At 43.4% G+C, this 19,099-nt stretch overlaps 1 protein-coding gene across 1 annotated transcript in view; it reads left to right on the top strand.

The window, feature by feature from the left end:
• LOC143657503 (cadherin-15-like) overlaps window positions 1–19,099 on the top strand; it is a 58,648-nt gene that overhangs the window by 38,476 nt on the left and 1,073 nt on the right. Inside the window, 9 exon segments of the mRNA XM_077129985.1 lie at window positions 11,912–12,062; window positions 14,998–15,144; window positions 15,788–15,868; window positions 15,871–16,230; window positions 17,140–17,268; window positions 17,643–17,685; window positions 17,688–17,824; window positions 18,508–18,646; window positions 18,649–18,760. Of these exon segments, the coding sequence (XP_076986100.1) occupies window positions 11,919–12,062; window positions 14,998–15,144; window positions 15,788–15,868; window positions 15,871–16,230; window positions 17,140–17,268; window positions 17,643–17,685; window positions 17,688–17,824; window positions 18,508–18,646; window positions 18,649–18,760 (1,292 nt within the window). The 5' untranslated portion in view covers window positions 11,912–11,918.

Here is a 19,099-nt window from a genome sequence, read left to right as displayed (position 1 = left end):
TTCAGTAATTTTCCAGTCAAGATGTGAAATAGAACCAATTGTTAAAGGTTTCAATTCACTTCTACTCTGAAATTAGTGCTAAAATATAAGTAATTATAGAGTTCTTATTTAGTTAATTTAGAGGGTGTCCTCCATCTTGAGAAACACTTTAGATACATAATAAGAGTAAAATCCTAGTATCAAAAAATTCTCTGGGATTGCTATATAATCCTTCTGTTTTTATAATTTAATATTATTTGCACAAATGTCTTTGTCTTTGTTTTACAAATGCTATTTAAATTTTGTCTGATCAAGAATTGAAAGAAAATTTACGAGATCTTCTCTGTTAGAAAAGTTTTGATTTAGTTCATAAAGTGACCTGCCTTGGTAAACCTCAGCAGTGCTCTGTTTCCTTTCTAGATTTCTCAGTAATTTTGTATATTTCCTAGGTAATGAAATTATCTGGTGAGAATACTAGCATCTTCATTTAATCAGAGGAAATAGCATGTAGTGATTTATTTGGGCTTAGGAGCCAGATTCTAGGGTTTAACTCTCATACTGCCACGCTTTGAAACCTCTGGTGCTTTCAGCTTCCTCCTCTGCTGTGACGTGCAGGTGGTAATTTGCGACAAAGTTGTTGAGAGATTTAAATTAGTTACTACAATACCTGGCATAAATGTTAAGAGTAGTAATGAGTTAAATTTTCTGAATGTGCCTTGACAGCTGCTCTTAAACCCTTTCTGAGATGATTTCCTCATTCTTTAGGTAAGCAAACTAAAGCTTAGAAATTGTGATGAAAAACCTAGGTTACACATTACAAGGGATTGAGGTTAGGATTGAAAAAACTCTTGGCCATTTGAATCACGTTTCTGACCTTACTGGTGTGTAGAGCAAGAAGAAAAGTGCAAGGTTATCTTCAGGGAACAAAAATCTTCCGAGGTCTGTTGTTGACATAACCTATTTATGTTCATCTGTGAGATGTTCTTAGAAAGCCAATGTTATATGAACAGTGTTTTTTTAAAAAATGCTTGCATGTGTTTCTTCATTACAACAAGATGAGCAAAGTATCCTCACTGCTGTCTAGGATAGGGGTTGGCAAACCGGCCCATGGGCCAAATCCATTCTGCTACCTTTCAGAATACACCCTCCAGTAGCATAATTGAGAAGTTAAAACAGAGACTGTGTGGCCCACAAAGCTTGTACAGAAAGAGTGTGTCAGCCTCTGATCTAAATTGATAGTTGTTGGCCTTTTTTTTAACTTATTAAAATTTTTTTTTTTAGTTTTTGTTGTTTAAATTTAAATAAACTGTATATAAAGAAGGAATTATTACAGTGATTTTCTTATACATAGATGTTTGTAGCTGGTTTTGCCTTGTTTTGTTTTTTATTTGTTTCATATTTTATTCAGTATTGTTTCAGAGCATACTAAGGGCCAAGACAATAACTGTGGGAGCTGGGAATACTGAGATTGTCCACAATTGATGGTGGCTCTCTTTCATAGACAATACTGAGTGGATATCACTGAAAAGGTTACTTCAGTGATATTACTGTAGTCTACATGAATGAAGAGTATTTGATTTTCTGGATATGTTTTAAGCCTCTGCTAGGTTATATTGTGTTCTCTTCCTTATTTATAGTTATTACAACAGACCCATTTATGACTTTTCCCTTGAGGGAACAGCATGCTTACCTTTTTTGCTCTGTCCTATAAACTATTGTACAAAAATCACGTGATTCTCCTGATTAACTATAAGCAAATGCAATGTTGACAAAATTCTTTCATATACAGTAAAAGCCTCAGACTAATTAGGATATAGTCTAGTTGTGAGAAATTTGGATTGTAAAGATTTACATTTTTTATTACTTATACCCATTTATTCTATCAAACTAACAAAGTTCAGTTAAGGCTCAAGATGCTATCTGAAGATTTTAGGGAAGGTGGTCTAGCTAATAGGAAAAAAAGGTGTAATTTATATTTAGCACTTTTCAAATGAAAAGAGATTGCTTTGGAAGTCCTTGAAAGTTTGTAAGTATTCTCTTTTATTCATTGTTTGTTCCTCTTGAGAGAAATGCCACCACTGAATTCTGAATTTAGTGGTGTCAACATTGATAAGGCTTATAGGAAATACAGAACAGTAAAATTGAATTCTTTTTTTTTTTTGGCATGGGCAGGGTCTGGGAATTGAATGCTAAAATTGAATTTTATGAGTAAGAAATTTCTAGCTTAAATCAAAGTATTGAGCAAAGTTAAGATCATATATTTGGGTTCAAAACCTCTTACCTATATATTCCACCCTTATTACCAAACTTTTTTACTATGCGGAATTGAATTCAAGCTCATGACCTTGTTTTCCAAGAGGCAAGTCCTAGTATATATGCAAGTAGGGTATATAATGTATCTCCTTAAAAACCTTAGAGAAGTCTTGGCTTTTAAATAAGGCATCTAGTTTTTTTTATTTACGCACCTTACTTCCTTCTTCCTGTCACCCTCCAGATTGTTTTCTTTGATATCAGAGAGTTATATTTTAGTTTTGCATCCCCATATATGTAATTTCTGTTATATTTTGCTTAGATCTCTCTGGAACATACACAGTAACTTTGCAAGTAGGCTAAAAACTATTGTTGAAATAGCCATGTATATCAATTGAACATTTCTTTGTATTGTTACAAAGTGTGGAGAAGTGACCATTTTCTTTTTATGGATCTTCCTTCTTAGTGTGCTGTGTCTTTATCAAAAAGGCCTCATTACCTCCCAGTTGGTAGCACCTTACTCAAACAAAAACTGTATATAATGGCAGTAATTCACTCAGTGTAGGTACTGCTACATTTCTATTTTCATAAACACTGTAAAGCCTTGCAGCTTTGTTTTTTGTGGTTTCCCTTCATCTGTGAAAGACAGAAACAGCCATATAGAAGGACAGGGTACTTTGATGATGTTTGTCCCATGGTTCCGGTGCTTTACAACTGGACTAAAGCAATTGGCTTGAGTGATAAACAGGAAGCACAGTGAATTTTCTGTTTACTGTTTTCAGTCCTTCAGAATTTTAGGTTACCAGATTTAAATTCTAGTCTGAGGTTTTGTTTCTGATATGCCTTGTCAGGGGCCAGGGTGAGGAGAGACCAGAGTTGACACATTTTTCACATGAATGGAAACTCAAGTGTAGTAATGATGTATTCACTGATTGTGGATGGGTTTTAACCTTTAAGAGGAGATCATGGATCTTAGGGTAGACAGGCAAGCTTAAATATTGTATCTTACACCAACTTTTTAATTTTTTAGTTTATTTATTTTTTGTATGCTGTGTAGTGGGGGGTCACATTTCATTCATTTTCCATGTGACTACCCCATTATTGCAGCACCATTTGTTGATTTGGTGTGGGTGGGATGGAGAGTGCATCGGCCAGGAATTGAACCTGGATCTCCCGCAGGGCTGGTGAGGATTCTCCTACTAACTACCCTTGCACCCCCCAACTTTTAATTGTGAAAATAACATGCAAAACAATAAATTTCAAAGCACACTGCAATAATTAGTTGTAGAATAGATTTCAGAGTCTGGTATTGGTTACAATTCCCCAATTTTAGATTTTTACTTCTAGCTGCTCCAAGATGCTGGAGACTAAAAGAAATATCAGCATAATGATTCAGCAATCATACTCATTTGTTAAATCCTATTTTCTTATTAATAACTCTACCTTATCCTTTGATCTTTAGGAGTGTTTTAGCTATGCCCATTTAAACTTTGTCATGTTGGAAACAGGTGTTGATAAGGAGGATAAAACTAGTTGATGTCTGAGGAGGCTGACCCCTTTGGGTTTCAAGACTTACCTGGCCTAGGAAGCCATCTGGAGGTTGTAGGTTTCTGGAAAGTAATTGTTAGGGTTCTCTAGAGAAACACAACCAACAGGAGAGATCTGTATTTATGAGATTTATAAAGGTATCTCACACAACTGTGGGAGTGGAAGAGTCCAAAACCCATAGGTCATGCTGTGAAGCTGGAAGCACCAATAAAGGGTCTAGATGAATCCATAGGAGAGGTTCATTGGCTGAAGAAGTAGTAAAAAAGTCTCTCTTCCTTAAAAGTCATCAGCTGATTAGATTATCTCATTAGGGTAGGCATGCCTTAGTTGATCATGGATGTAATCAGCCACAGATGCAGTCACCTGACTGATGACTTAATATACCAGTCTTCCAGTTTTATCAACCAGCTATGAAATATCCTTGCAGCAACAGTTAGGCCATTGCTTGCCTGACCTGTCAACTGGGCATAATCATTTGGCCAAGTTGACACCAGAACCTAACCATCACAGTAACTGGTGCATACAACCTTTGTAGACTCTCACATAACACTCAAGGTGTTTTTTAGGGTTGGCAGGAATGGTTTTGGTTGGGATTTGGCAAACCATAATGACTAGCAATGTCTGGCTGAAGCTTGTGTGAGAGTAGCCTCCAGAGTAGCCTCTCGAGTCTCTTTGAACTCTCTCAGCCACTGATACTCTATTTGTTAGAATTCTTTTCCCCATTTTGGTCAGGAAGGCATTGTTGATCTCATGGTGCCAAGGCCAGGATCATCCCTGGGAGTCATTTCTGATGTTGCCAGGGAGACTTTCACCCTTGCATGTCTTGTTACACATAGGGGGTAGGGTAGTGATTTCACTTGCAGAGCTGGACTTCGAGAGAGAGAGAGGCTGCATCTGAGCAACAAAAGAGGTCTTCTGGAAGTAACTCTTAGGGATAACTATAGGTAGGCTAAGCTTCTCTGCTTCATAAATAAACTTTTCAAGAGGAAGCTTCATGTTCAAGGACTTGACCTATTGGCTTGGGGATCCCTAACATTTGAGACAGTATCAGAGGTTTCCCCAGTGGTAAAGTTTAATAGTTCCCTATTTTTGCTCCTGTCCCTCAGGGACTTGGCCAGTATTTTTTAATTATCTGCCCAAGATACTTTGAGATGTATCAGGGCATTATGTTAAGCTATATAGAATTACAAGCCTTCATTCCCATTCTGAGTTCCCTGTGTTTGAGTTGTTTAAATGATCTATCCAGACAGGTTGAGTTAGATTATGTGCTACAGAAAATGTAGGTTCTGGACAAAAGAAGCCTTTCTTCCCTTGGTCTCATAAGTTCTAAAATACAATGTTTTCTTTACCCCTGTTCTGATTTTCCTTAGTCCCAACCTGATTGGCTTCATTCTTACCTCTAATTGAAGCCTGATCTCTTTTTAAGTTTCTTTAAGAGTTGTTGTATGTGGCAATGCTGACCTTCAGAACTGGAGAACTCCTACTCTGAGTCTTAGATGTCACACCTACTCTGGGTCTTGGATGTCACACAGGTACCCAAAGTTCCAGAGAAATACCAGGTTATACATTTACAGCACAGCCTCTCAAAATCTAGAAATAGCATGTTTCCACTCCAGACTAAATGTGACTGCTATTGCTAGAGTTTATAATCTAGACCCCAATTTTCTTACAAGTATTTTCTAAATGGGAACATACAGTATTGGCTCTTTTGTTTCTGTCTTATTTTGCAGCACATAATATCCCACAAGTTCATTCACAACATTGCACATCTCACAACTTCATTCCTTTCTATAGCAGTGCAATATTCGATCATATATACCCCACAGTTTGCCATTCTGCTTCTCAGTGTATCCTTCAGCCACCTCCATCCTTTGGGCATGATGTGTCATGTCCAAAGTCAACAGTCCATCAACACTATCAATTTTAGACAATTTTCATTGCTCCCAAGAGAAAAAAACTGATAAATACACCCTCACCAAATAGATAATCCAAACCTCCCTTCAACTCTTGTTCCTCCCCCAATATCAACTGTTTAAAAAAGTATAAATTTTATTCATTCCACCAACTGAAAACCCTTTTCTTGTACAAATATAAAATGTAAAATAAGTTAAAAAAAACTGTTTCACTTATTAATATGACTAAAAGCAGTAAATGTATGAAAAGTCTTATTTCCAGTTTTAAATGATGTAGGATGATTCTGCATTGCCTTTAAGAAGTCTTCATAAAAAGGAACAGGGTACTGGGGCATTGTTTTCCTACTGTGAAAGTCAACTCAAAACCACCAGACAAGAAGGGGCTATTTTACTCTAAATGTAAATTGAAGTGCAGAGTTATTATAATACCACCCTTATCCCTTAGGTAAGAAAATGGCCATCCTTAGTCTTTCCTCATTTTTTTTTTAAATTGTTCATTTCTACAAAAGTTAATTTTTAAACAAATCTTTTATTCTAATTTGGGTAGACTAGATTAGTTACAATAAGTGAACATGCAAGCTAAGAAACTAGAAAACAAGCTTTATAAAAACTTATATCTAGATAATTATCTGAAAACTATTTGTGAAAATAGCAGTATTCTCAGATTTTTTTCAAATGCATACATACACATAAATTTATAGGAAATAGATTACTTGGAATGAATTTATATTGTGAGAAATTAGCTTGCTAACATGATTATGTGGATATCAGGTAATTATGCTCCCTGTCTTTTCAGTGTACTTCCTGAGCAACTCTTTTTCACTTCTGTGCCTGGCCCAAAAGCTTTATACCTTTCTGACTTTCTCTTTGTGCCAGTGCAGAAATAGGAAAATGATTTTTAATTGCAATAAAGGAGGAACTTCATTGAGTCAATGTATTTGTTTCCATGTAAGATTTAGAGGATTAACCTAGGTTTGCAACATTCTAAAGTAGTCAGAGTGTGCCTTAAATTTTTCTTCTTTCTGTGTAGTAGAGCCCTCCAAACTGAGCTCTTCCTGTCAGTGGAAAAAAGCTTTGAAGTACAGTTAATTCAGTGTCTTTGAAATATCTTTATTGTTAATTGTGGCTGAAATAGTCTAAAAGCCTTTAAAGATTAGTACCTAGTTTTTGTTTTCAACCTAAGCTGTGTAGGTCTTGCCTATATTTATGCAATAAATAAGTTTCTGAAAAGTATATAAGTTGGTTTTGTAGGATAAATCATTTAGTATATAACAAGGCGTTGAGTTGGATTTATAAAAGAATTCTTTACTTAGAGTAAATACTCAGCTTTATTTCATTTTCTTTATAAAGGTATTTTACAAATGAAGCATAGTCAGTCCTTTGGAACAATGTTTGAGTGACAGAAATGAGGGAAGGCTTTATGAGGAATGGGAGTCCTGATATATTAGTCAGGAAACAATCAGGAGTCAGAAATAAGGAGCATCAATTTGTACAGATTTTCTATGGGCGTTTTATGATTTTTAATACTGTTGTTGGCATATTTTTTCCTGTTTATTTCCATCTGTTGATGTTATTGAGAAAAATCTTTAGTTTTTAATGTAATTACAATTCTCTTAATTCAAATAGTTTTTGAGTAGTCTTTCATAATCACTAAATATTTTTTTGATATTTTGTACCCATTATCTCATGATTACATCACCTAAATCTTCAAATTAGTGGTAACAGTGGTGTTAGCAGGTGTCTCCGTCCTGTTCACTGTTTTAGTATAAAAATCCATTCAGCTTTTAACATTTAATAGTGTATTTGCCCTAAGTTTTGGAAAATGCTGTTTTTAATAATTATACCCTTTATCTCTTTCATTTTTTATTTTTAATAAGAATGCTGAATTTCTCATGTCTCTTTGACCAATATTGACATTTTTTCTTAATATTTAGATATAATGAATTCTTTTGATAGATTTCCTAATACTGAACTGACCTTACACTATTGAAATACCCTTCTTGTGGTTTATCTTCTAATACACTGCTGTATTCTCTTAGCTAGTATTTTATTTGGAATTTTTTTCCTTCACTTATACTTTGAAATGTCTTGTTTTCTCAAATTTTACTGTAATTATCAAAGTTTATGTGTTAAGTTTATGTTAGTTTCAGATTAGATGGCTGATCAGCAAAATGTTGTTAATTACTAAAATTGTTATAAAAAATTGTTAAATTGATAAATGGTACAAAGGGTTTCTCTTACCATTCTCTCTGTTACTTATGTTTGGAAATTTCCATAATTTTAAATTATAGAAAATAAAATTGTAAAGATTTTTAAAATTAAATTAGAGAGCTTTTTATATTTTTAGTAGTCTGGAATAATATTTGAAACAATTTATTTTGTTACTTAGAGGTTGGGAGATATTCAGCTGTAAAACAATCTATACCTTTTGGGAAGGTAGATCTTGAATTGAATTGTCTTATGTCAGGTTGACTGATTGGCCATTTCCTTTAAAAAAATGTGTATATATTGTCTTGTATCAAACTTTATAATTTGTTTTTCTGAGAAGACTGTTGGACATTTAGTTTTTGTTGTTTTATTTGTTGATATTAAAATGGAATTTGAAATTAGCATACTTATAAATGTCTTCTTTCTCACCTATGTAAAGATTCTCTAGGATAAATCTAGAAGTAGAATTATTCAATATTACCTATTTGCATTTTTTGTTTTGATGAATAGCTTACGCTTTGCCTTCAAATAGTTGTAATGGTTTATACTCATTTTTACCATCATTGTATGAATGTCTTTCCCCATATCCTTTACTCATTGGTATTGTTGCCATCTAAACATTCTCATGGGTTATAAGAAGATATGTAGTTATTTTAATTTACATTTCCCCAGTTGCCAATAAGGGTGAACATGATTTCATGTGCTTATTGAATATTTATGTATCCTTTTGGTGAATTATCTATTCTTTACATTTGTTTTCTTTTGAGTTTTTTTTTAACTGAATTTTAGTTCTTTATATATTCTAAATACTGATTTCTGTTTATATCTGTGGGTCAACATATTCTTAATATTGGACTCTTATGTGTTTTATGTCAAACTGTATGCAATGCTAATATTCTGTTTTTAATTAGAAATAAAAACAGCATTTTAAAATTTGTATATAATCACATTTGTCAATACTTAGGCTTTTATGTAAGAAGCCTTCCCTACTCTTGATATAAACTTTTAAAAATATATTTCATATTCAGACCTTTATTTTATCTAGAATTAATTTATTTTTGTCACTGATATTCATTTGGATCTAACTTTTCTAAGTTTGTGGACCATTGTCTCAGCACCATTTATTAAATACTGTCTTTTTTATGACAGTTTTAGAATGCCACTTCCATAATAAACTTGATTATAGTATATGTATTTCTTCATTTTCAGTTTTGTCACTTTGATCTATTTTTTTCTGTGGCAGTACCACTCTGGTTTTAACTACTAGGTTTTTATCATGTTTTGATAGCTGGTAGAATACAAATTCTTTCTCATTGTTTTTCAAAGTGTCTTTGTAGCTTTTCTTACAATGGATTTTCAGAATCCTTATGCTCCTGATTTTTTTATTTTAATAATATATAGTCTCTGGAGCAGAGAAGAAGAGAGAATTTCCAAACCTGGGAGTGCCTCAAGTCTTGTAAAGTTTTTTTGGCTTTTTTGAGGGGTGGGGGATGTGCTGTCCTGTGGCATATTTAGCTGCATTTCTGGCTTCTACCCAGTAGGTGCCAGTAGCGCCCTTCTAATTGTGACAACCAGAAATGTCTCAGGGTTTTACCAATTGTCCCATGGGAGTAAAATTGCTCCTGGTTGACAGCCACTATTCTAGATTAGTTAGCAACTCAAAAGAAAGTTTTTAGTGTTCTACACCTTTATTACCTTATATTTTATACTTGATGAAATTGGGATATAAATTGTGTAACCACATTTCAAACCATGATGATTATCACATTAGATTTTTGTTGCCTCTGTAATGGAAGGGGCATAATGTGGGTAATTGAAAATTATCAAATTTCCTCAGGTAAGTTAGATTTGTAGTTACATGTCTTTTCTCTGCTAAACAAAATTCGTTTGTTACTTTAGTTCAGCTATGTAGAAAGAAATAGCTCCTGAGAAGAATGTGTATCACAGAAGTTTTAAATGTATGTATTGTTAATATTAGGTAACTGGTAAATTAGTATTTTATAAATTGTGAAGGAATATTTCCTTTCTTGACAATTATTTGCCTCTTTAAGGTTTAGAAATACTTTAATACTAAGATTTCAGAGTACTATTGCTACTAGCAGGGGCCATGAGAAACAAATATTAAAGAGTATTTGAGGATGAGTGCAGGATTAGTAGCTGAACCAGGAAATGTAGATTGCATGTAAGCAGAAGGAATTAATAAGTCTACTTTTTATTATTGGAAATAACTGATGCAGTGCAGATAGGGCAAAATATAAAATGTCTGTCACCTAGGAACACACCAAAGTTGGTAAGATTTAACCTGCAGCTGTCCTCTAACAGTAGTTTAAAAAACCCAGATCTTACTAAAGGGTAAGGACAGCAGTCAACCATTTTTATTTTTTCAGGCACTCTAGATTAAGAAGAGAAACTCTACGGGCATAGTGTCTTAAGAACTTTAAGGAAATGTTTTTAAACATCTGGTTTAGGGGAGGTAACTGTGAGAAGTCTTTGGACCAAGGTGGAGGAAGAAGGAGGATACCAGTACAATCAAGGGACTCAGACCCCCTGTGTTAAAGTTGGTAAATGGTTTCAGGGAGGGCCAAGGATACCACCACCACCCCCCCGCAGCAGTAAGTGCTTCATCTAACCTACAGGTTCTTACTTGTGTGTCTAGTTAGTATTAAGTCCAGTTGAGGAACCTGCTGGGTCAAGAGTGAATACCTTATAAATTTTAAAAGCTAAAACTTTCTCTGATTAGTTTAACAGGGCTAAATATTTCTCTTCTCCCAACTCATTCATTCATTTACTTTGGTGTTTTTTAGTTATTTTCTATTAGTTTGTTAATAACTTGCTCGTTATTATTCATGAATTATTTTTCTACACCCCATGTCAAAATAGGTAAAATAATTAGTGTGTTGTCTTAGTCAGGAATGTGGACCAGTGATGGGACTCTAGAAGAGTAATATAAAGGTCATTTGTAATTGTGACCTGTTTCTGCCCAGTCATTCTTCTAAGCATCCTTGAGGAATTTCACAAGGTTTCAGCACTACACTGATAATAGAAGGTTGTGCATACATTGATTCCTTTCCATTCTTTCACTACCAAGAACGTTGGAGATTTCTTTTAGATACAAGGCTAATCCAGAAAAACTCACTGAATTTTGAGTAAATGGACCAAACTGGCCTAAGAAAATTTGACCTAATTGTAGGACTGTGGGATTGAGTACAGGTGTTGAAAAGGTTTCAGCAACTGATTTAAAAATGCAAGTTTAACAGAAATATGGTGTGTATTTCCCACCCTCCTTGGAAATGGACTTTCTATTATTTATCCAAATAATAGTGTTATAAGATTTATGTTTTAAAATTCAAAGGGAAGGGCAGCCCACAGTGGCTCAGCAGGCAGAGATCTCACCTGCCATGCCGGAAACCTGGGTTCAATTCCTGGTGCCTGCCCATACAAAAAATAAAAATTCAAAGGGGAAGCAGAATAAGTGATCTATGTGAACACCTGAAAGAATCCACCAACTGCCATATTTAAAAACCACACATTAGTGGATATAGAGGTTATGATGCTTGGAGCCTGGTTTTGACTCTGTTTTGCCTTTATAAAATGAGACTTTCAAGTTATTCAATAGATATGATATGGTGTGAATTGGAGTAGAAAAAATCAGGGATTTTTATAGCCACTAGGAAATCACCATATATATCCAAGACTCTGGAAGTTAGGGGAGATGTTATTTTTATAAAGCAATTTTATAAATAAGTTATGTATAGCAGTTCTTGCATATTAAATATTTATTTCACTTGGATAGCTCAAAACATATTTCGTTAATGAAGAGATAAAAGGAAGTGCTACTAAATCTGGTTTTGAATTCTACCACTAAATTTTATTCAGTAAACTAGTGGTGTATGAGAAATTTTAAAAATGAAAGAAGAACCTTTATTTCATTCTGAATATGGTTTCCATGATAGCACTTTGCTATAACTTTCTGAGCTTCTCCTGTTTCAAATGAAATAAATCTATTTTAACAGGCCCAGCATGAAATTGGTAAAATTAAGAAAAGGAGACAGTGTGGGTTTGCGGCTTGCTGGTGGCAATGATGTTGGAATATCTGTAGCTGGAGTTCTAGAAGATAACCCTGCAGCCAAAGAAGGCTTGGACGAAGGTGATCAAATTCTCAGGGTATGTCAGTATATTAACTCACGTGGGTTTGAAAGTTCTTGCATCTCTAGAAAACATGCAAACCAAGTATTGTACTATAATCTGTGTTAGTCTATTGAGCCAACCAAACATTCAAATTAAGGATCCATCAAGTCTTGCTTGTGCTGCATATATTACTTTCCATTCCTGCATTTGCTCTTGTTTACTGCTTTGTTATGTGTTACTACACAGTATGATGCTTTGGTTTTGTTTTAGTCTGTAAGCTGCCAAAATGTGATATACCAGAAACAGAACGGCTTTTAAAAAGAGAATTTATTAAATTGCACATTTACTGTTCTAAGCCCATGAAAATGTCCAAATTAAGGCATCCAGAAAAAGATACTTTAACTCCAAAGAAAGGGCCGATGAAGTTTGGGGTTTCTCTCTTGCTGGGAAGGTGACATCTGCTAGCTTTCTCTCTTCATTTCATAAGGTTTCCCTGGGGGCTCATTCTTTCTGCATCACCAAAGGTCTTTGACTATGTGAGTTCTGTTGGCTCTAAAAATTTTCCAAAATGGTTTCCTCTTAAAAGGCTCCAGTAAGCAACACTACCTTGAACAGGTGGAGACACATCTTCATGGAAAACATCTAATCAAAAGTTATCACCCACAATTGGGTGGGACATATCTTCATGGAAACAAATCAAAGATCCTACAGGGTATTGAATGAGGATTAAATGACACAGCTTTTCTGGAGTACATAATAGCTTCACAAGAGCACATTCCACCATATGGACCCCCAAAAGATATGTACTTTACAAATGCAAAATATGTTCATTCCATAACACTATCAGAAAGTATGCTGGTTTCAATCTGTTGTGTATCCCAGAAACGCCAGGTTCTTTAATCCTCATTCAGTATTGCTGGGTGGGAGCTTTTTGATGGTTTCCATGGAGATGTGACCCACCCAATTGTGGGTGGTAACTTTTTTTCATATTGTAAACAACAAACAAACATGCATTCTTTTTTTTTTTTTTTTAGGAGAGAAAGCAACATAACATCAGGACTATGAAACAGGTTTAACAAACATGCATTCTTGACATGGTTGCAATCAATGGCTCACAGTATCATCACATAGTTGTGTATTCATCACCATGATCATTTTTTTAATGATCTCTCCAGCAAAAGAAAAAAGAATAAACTCATACATGCCATACCCCTTACCCTACCCTCTCATTGACACTAATATTTCAATCTACTCAATTTATTTTAACCTTTGTTCCACCTATTATTTGTTTGTTTCTTATCCATTTTTTTACTCATCTGTCTATACCATAGATAAAAGGAGAATCAGACACAAGGTTTTCACAATCACACAGTCACATTGCAAAAGCTATATCATGCAGTCATCTTCAAGAAACATGGCTACATGGAACATGGTTCTACAGTTTTAGGTACTTCCCTCTAGCCACTCTAATACACCATAAACTAAAAAGGGAATATCTTTGTAATAAGAAGAGCCTCCAGGATAACCTCTGTACTCTGAAAAATCTCATCGCCACTGACACTTTATTTTTGTCTCATTTCTCTCTTCCCTCTTTTAGTTGAGAAGGTTTTCTCAATCCCATGGTGCTGAGTCCTAGCACATCCTAAGATTTCTCACTCACCACCACGCAGGCCACCAACCCCCCCGCCAGGCTGGTGGCGGCCTGTCCCAGGGGCCCGCGGGCGCCTGCCTCCTACTCCCCCAGGGGCGCGTGTCTGGGGTTCCTGCGACTTCATAGACCGTGCACCTGGGACGGAGGGGAGCTCAGGACGGTCCCAGGAAATCAGGGTGTTTCGGGGGGCCGGTGTCCGTGCTGCCACTGCCTTGCCTGGCGGTCCCTGGGGGTCTCCGTCTCCCCACGGGAGGGGGGCGTTCCTGGTCCCAGCAGAGAGCCATGCGCGGTTGGGGAGCAGTTGGGGGAGTGCCTTGAAGCAGCCACAGGGGCTGCCTCCCCACCCCGCCCCGCTCCCAGGCCCGGGCTGCCCCCCCCCCCACCCCGGGCATCTCTCTGCCTGCCCACCGCGCTCTGGGTCCCAGGTTTCCCCGGCTCTGGAACAGAACGGGGCGCAGCAGCCCCATCTCGGCCGTCCTCCCTCTGTCCCTCTGCACTGCTGGCCGGCCCAGGCAGCAGGGCCCGGGGTCCAGAGAGGGAGGGAGTGCACCCCAAGGGGCCCCATTTCCTGGAATTGAAGTGTTGGGGTGAGAATCCCATGGCCATCCACAGCTCGAGGAAAACGGCACAGGCGGGAGGGGCCCCATGGGGAGAGGGCCTGCAGGGAGGGGTTCATGGGGAGGGGTGCCCACAGGGAGGGCATGGGCCTGTACCTGCCCAGTGAAGGCCTGGGTGCTGACTGCCTCCCCCAGGTCGAGGCTCCTGCTTGCAGGACTGTTGCTGCCCCCACCCCACACACAGCACCAGGGAAGCTGCTGGGTCTGCCCCGCAGGCCCCAGGTGTGCACAGTCCCTGCTGCTGCTCCATCCCTCTGAAGGGCCCACGGACACCCCCACCCCCCCACACCTTGTGGGGTCCCTGGTGGGCCAGCGTGCTGGGAGCTGTCATGGGAATGTCGGGGGCCTGGCCTCTTCACCACTGTGGGCCCCCCTTGGCAGGGTGCAGCAGTGGCGCCCACTCATCTGTGACTCCCAGACCTGCTCGGCCACCTCTGTGCTGCGCAGCCACCCCGAAACTCCCCACTGCCCCTCCTGGCCGAGCCCTGCGCCCCTAGACACACAAACCTGGACTTGGGCACCAAGGGCTCAGAACCCCAATCCTGAACCCCGGAAAGCACAGTCAGTGCCTGGGGCAGCCCGGACTGGGGTCCCTGGGAGGGGCGGCTGGAGGGGCTTCCGGGGCTGTGGCAGAGGTGAGTGGAACTGGTGCCCCCCGCCCAGCGCCAGCCAGGTGGGACCGTGCTCTGGTTTCTTGTTGCAGGGCCTGGGCCTGTCTCGAGGAGTCCCCGGGGGTCCCAGCACCCTGTACCCCTGGCACCAGGTGCCCAGGCGTGTGCGGAGAGCCTGGGTCATCCCCACCATCAGCGTGTCTGAAAACTACAAGCGCATCCCTTACACCCTGGTGCAGGTGAGGGGCAGGGGGCACAGGGCGGGACGTGCAGGGCAGGAGCTGAGGTGTCCTCTTCGTCCCTCAAAGGTCTGCATGGAGGCTCTGTCCACCCCCACCCCACCCCCACTCCTGTTCCCAAATGTCTTCTGGGAACCCTGGGCCCAGCTCCCCCCGTCTCCCCCAGGGCTTTCTTGTTCTGGGCTGAAAGCAGGGCTCAGACCTCCCCACAACCAGGGCCACGCGCCCCTGCACTCCCTCTGCCCCAAGGGTGTTCCCCCGTGGGCACGCTCCTGTGACACACTCCCCCTCCGTACATGCTCCCTCCTCCCTGTGCACATGCTCCCCCTGCATACACCCTCCCCTGTGCACACCCTCCCCTGTGCACACACTCCCCCTCCCCGTGCACACGCTCCCCCATGCACACTCTCCCCACCCCCGCACACACTTCCCTGTGGACCCACAGATTTGGGTGAGGCCCTAGAGACAAGGGCCCATGTCCGCCCAGGCTGTGTCCTGGGGGAGGCTTCAGGACTCCCCTGTGCCAGCACCACTCTGGATTGGGGTTGAGGCGTCCCCACCCCTAGGCCCAGGGTGCCTGCATCTCCCCTGCCCTCAGCATGGAGGGGCTCCCAACCCTCCCCTTGCCTGTCTCCCCACGCAGATCAAGTCTGACAAGCAGCAGCTGGGCAGCATCATCTACAGCATCCAGGGCCCCGGTGTGGATGAGGAGCCCCGGCCACGCAGGTAGAAGGAGACACCAGCCTCACCCACGTGGCCCAAGCCAGGCCAAGGCCCGCGCAGCTTGGGGAGAGGTGCCCGGAGGCCAGGGCTGCACCCGGCACCCAGAGCCGACCACTGCCAGCAGTATGGGCCCCCAGGCCCCACGACCCCCTGAGCTTGGCCCCGGCACCTCCTGCCCCCACGCACCCCCTGCTCTTCTCAGGCACCTTCGTGACCCGGGCCGAGGCCATGGACGCCGACGACCCCGAAATGGACAACGCGGCGCTGCGGTACTCCATCATGGCACAGGGGGGCCCCAAGCTCTTCAGCATCGACGAGCTCACAGAAGAGATCTGCACCGTGCAAGTGGAGCTGGACCGCGAGGTGAGCCCCCCACAACCAGCCATGCAGTCTGCCCACCTGTGGATGCGGCCCTCCAGGCACCTCTCCCGTGTGTGCCTCTGTCCAGAGTCCCCCCCAGGGCCCCCAGCCCCAGTTCAGCCTCGTCTTAACTGGATGACATCTGCAAAGACCCTCTTTCCAAACAAGGCCACCCCCATGGCACCTGGGGTGAGGACGCAGACCTGTCTTTTGGAGGGACACTGTCCCCCCTCACCCCCCAAGATGCTGCAAATGCCCGGCCACTGGCTGTGGACTCATACCCAGCCCAGTCAGAGTCTGGTCTGGCCATGTGCTGCCCTCAGTGGGGACAGTGACCAGGGGAAGAGCCCAAGTCCTAGTGGAGTGTGTCTTCCCATCCGCCTGCTGAGCACATGACAGGCCCCCTCCCTTCCTGCATGGCACACTCTGGAGTGACTAATTTCTTTCTGCCCGTCTGTCTGTCTGTCCTTTGTGCATCTCTACCTCCTATTGGGACACCTACTGCTCCTGCTGCCTGAAGATTCCTCTTGGGAAACCCTCCTGAGACCTGGCCCAGCCTCAGTTTACCCACAGCTGCCCAGCATGGAGCTCTGTCTGGTCACTTGCTGTCTGTGTGAGCCTTGTCCATTTCTTTTGGCCCCTGCCACAAAATCATGGTCCCCAGGGGCAGGGACCAGTGTGTCAGTGCTGGCCTGTCCCAGCCCATGGACCATGTCCATGATTCTACCCAGCATGGCCCCTGGGCTCCGAATCAGCAGCTGACAGCGTGTCATTGCCTGGCCCCTGCCTGGACACAGGGCAGGACGCTCAGACTTGGGGGCCTCAGGACGCTTGTAGGGCTGCCCTGGAGGGACTGACCCCCCCATCCTGAAGGGCCCCCAGCACCCTCTCATGCCACCACCCATCCCCCAGGTGGTCACCGTGGACAACCTGACCCTGCAGGTGGCCGACATGTTTGGGTACAGCCTCACTGCCATGGCCTGTGCCCTCATCACCTTCGACGACATCAATGACCACGTTCCTGAGTTCACCAGGGACGAGGTGACCCCCCCAGGGCTGCCCCGTGGGAGGCACAGAGTCCCAGTGTGGGGCCAAAGTTGAGAGACTGGAGGGGTGCCTGGGAGCCCCGGGGGCTGGGAGGAGGGGCTGGTTTTCCCCAGGCCCCTGCTGTGGGGTTGGGTGTCCTGCCTCCCGGGAGTAGGGAGCTCCCCAGCATCTGCATACACAGAGGCTCACGGGGCTTCCCGGGGGCGTGGAGAAGGTGAGGAAGCAGTTAGGGCATCTTTCCTGCAGCGTGGGGGTGCAGAGGGGAGCTGGGAGAAGGGGGTCCAGACCGAGGTGAGTGATCCCTGGCACCCAGGCTGTGGGAGGCCCCCACTCTGTAATCCTGCAGGTAACCAGGACGCTTTCCTCAGTTTTTCTTGGAGGCAGTGGAGGCTGTGAGTGGCATGGACGTTGGCTCGAGGTGCAGCGTGTGGACCTGCCAGGCTCCCCCAACTGCGTGGCCAGCTTCTCCATCCTGGAGGGTGACCCCGACGGCCGCTTCACCATCCACACAGACCCCGGGACCAACACGGGCATCCTGTCTGTGGCAAAGGTAGGGGGCACCCCATCATGTGTGGTGTGGAGGGCAGGGGGCGGCAGGGACCCCCATTTCTGAGTTGCCAGCACTGACGCGAGGAAAGGACTCGGGTACAGATTCTGGGTGTGTCCTCAGGAGGGGGGAGAAGGTGCAGCCCCAGGACCTGCTCCCCCCACCGTTCTGCGTGTGTGCCAGGCGGAATCAACATAGGTGGGCCATGCGGCGCACCTCTGCAAGCAGGGCTCGGCCCGAGGCACAGCCAGGGGTGGCTATGTGGGTGTGTGTACACACACATGCGCAGACACACATGGACACATAAGTGCACACACATAAAGGGATTTTCTGTGGGGAATGGGCCTCGCGATGGCAGGGGGCAGGCACGGCTGGGGTGCAGGCTGGGCTCTACCTGCGAGGTGGTGACTGCTCAGAGCCTCAGCGCACCTGCTCAGCCGCCCACCCACGGAGCTGATCTTGTGGCACCCAGCAAACTTGGTTGGGGTGGTGGCTACCTGTCCTATTATTTTTACCTTTGTGCACACTTTTTATTTTTCAAGGTTAGAAAGGGAAGGAGAGAGTGCAGGGCTCTCAGCACAAGTCCGGAAGCTGTTGCCCTGGGCCTTGGCCATCTCGGGCCTGCCCCGGGATAGGGTGGGTGCCCGCGTGCCAGGCAGACGCCATCAGCCCTGCTCCTCCCACAGCCCCTGGACCATGAGACCTGCGCGCTCCACCAGCTCTGCGTGGCAGTGCAGAACGAGGCCCCGCTGCATGTGGCCACCCTGAAAGTCAGGTGGGGCCAGGCCGTTATCAGCGTGCAGGTGCAGGATGCCAACGAGGCCCCCAGTTCCTGGAGAACGCACTTCGGACCAGCCTGGCTGAGGGGGCGGCCCCGGGGACCCACGTGGCCATCTTCTCTGCCTGAGACTCTGATACCCAACACCTACAGAGGCTCAGGTTGGGGCATCTGCATTTGTTGGGGTGAGGCAGTGGGGGGTGCAGACGGCTTCACCCCTCCTTCCCGGCCAGGCCTGGGGCCAGGTGCTTGGGCAGTGGGGGGCATGTGGAGTGCCCTGGAGTCCCTGAGCAGGACGGGCTCCGTCCACAGGGGCCGCCTTGGCCAGTCAGTTCCCATCAGCCAGACTGCCTGAGCTGTGTGGGCACCCACCTGGGGGTCCTGGCTGCCCCCCACCCCCCACCCCCACCCCCACCCCCACCTCCCCAGGGGTACCAGCGCCAGCTGAGGGCCGAGGGGGCCAGCCTGGGGAGGTGCCGAAGACCCCGGGTGGGGGAGAC

The sequence above is a fragment of the Tamandua tetradactyla genome, chromosome 2, assembly GCF_023851605.1.
Source record: "Tamandua tetradactyla isolate mTamTet1 chromosome 2, mTamTet1.pri, whole genome shotgun sequence".
NCBI lineage: Eukaryota > Metazoa > Chordata > Mammalia > Pilosa > Myrmecophagidae > Tamandua > Tamandua tetradactyla.
This window is presented reverse-complemented; position numbering and strand designations above follow the sequence as displayed.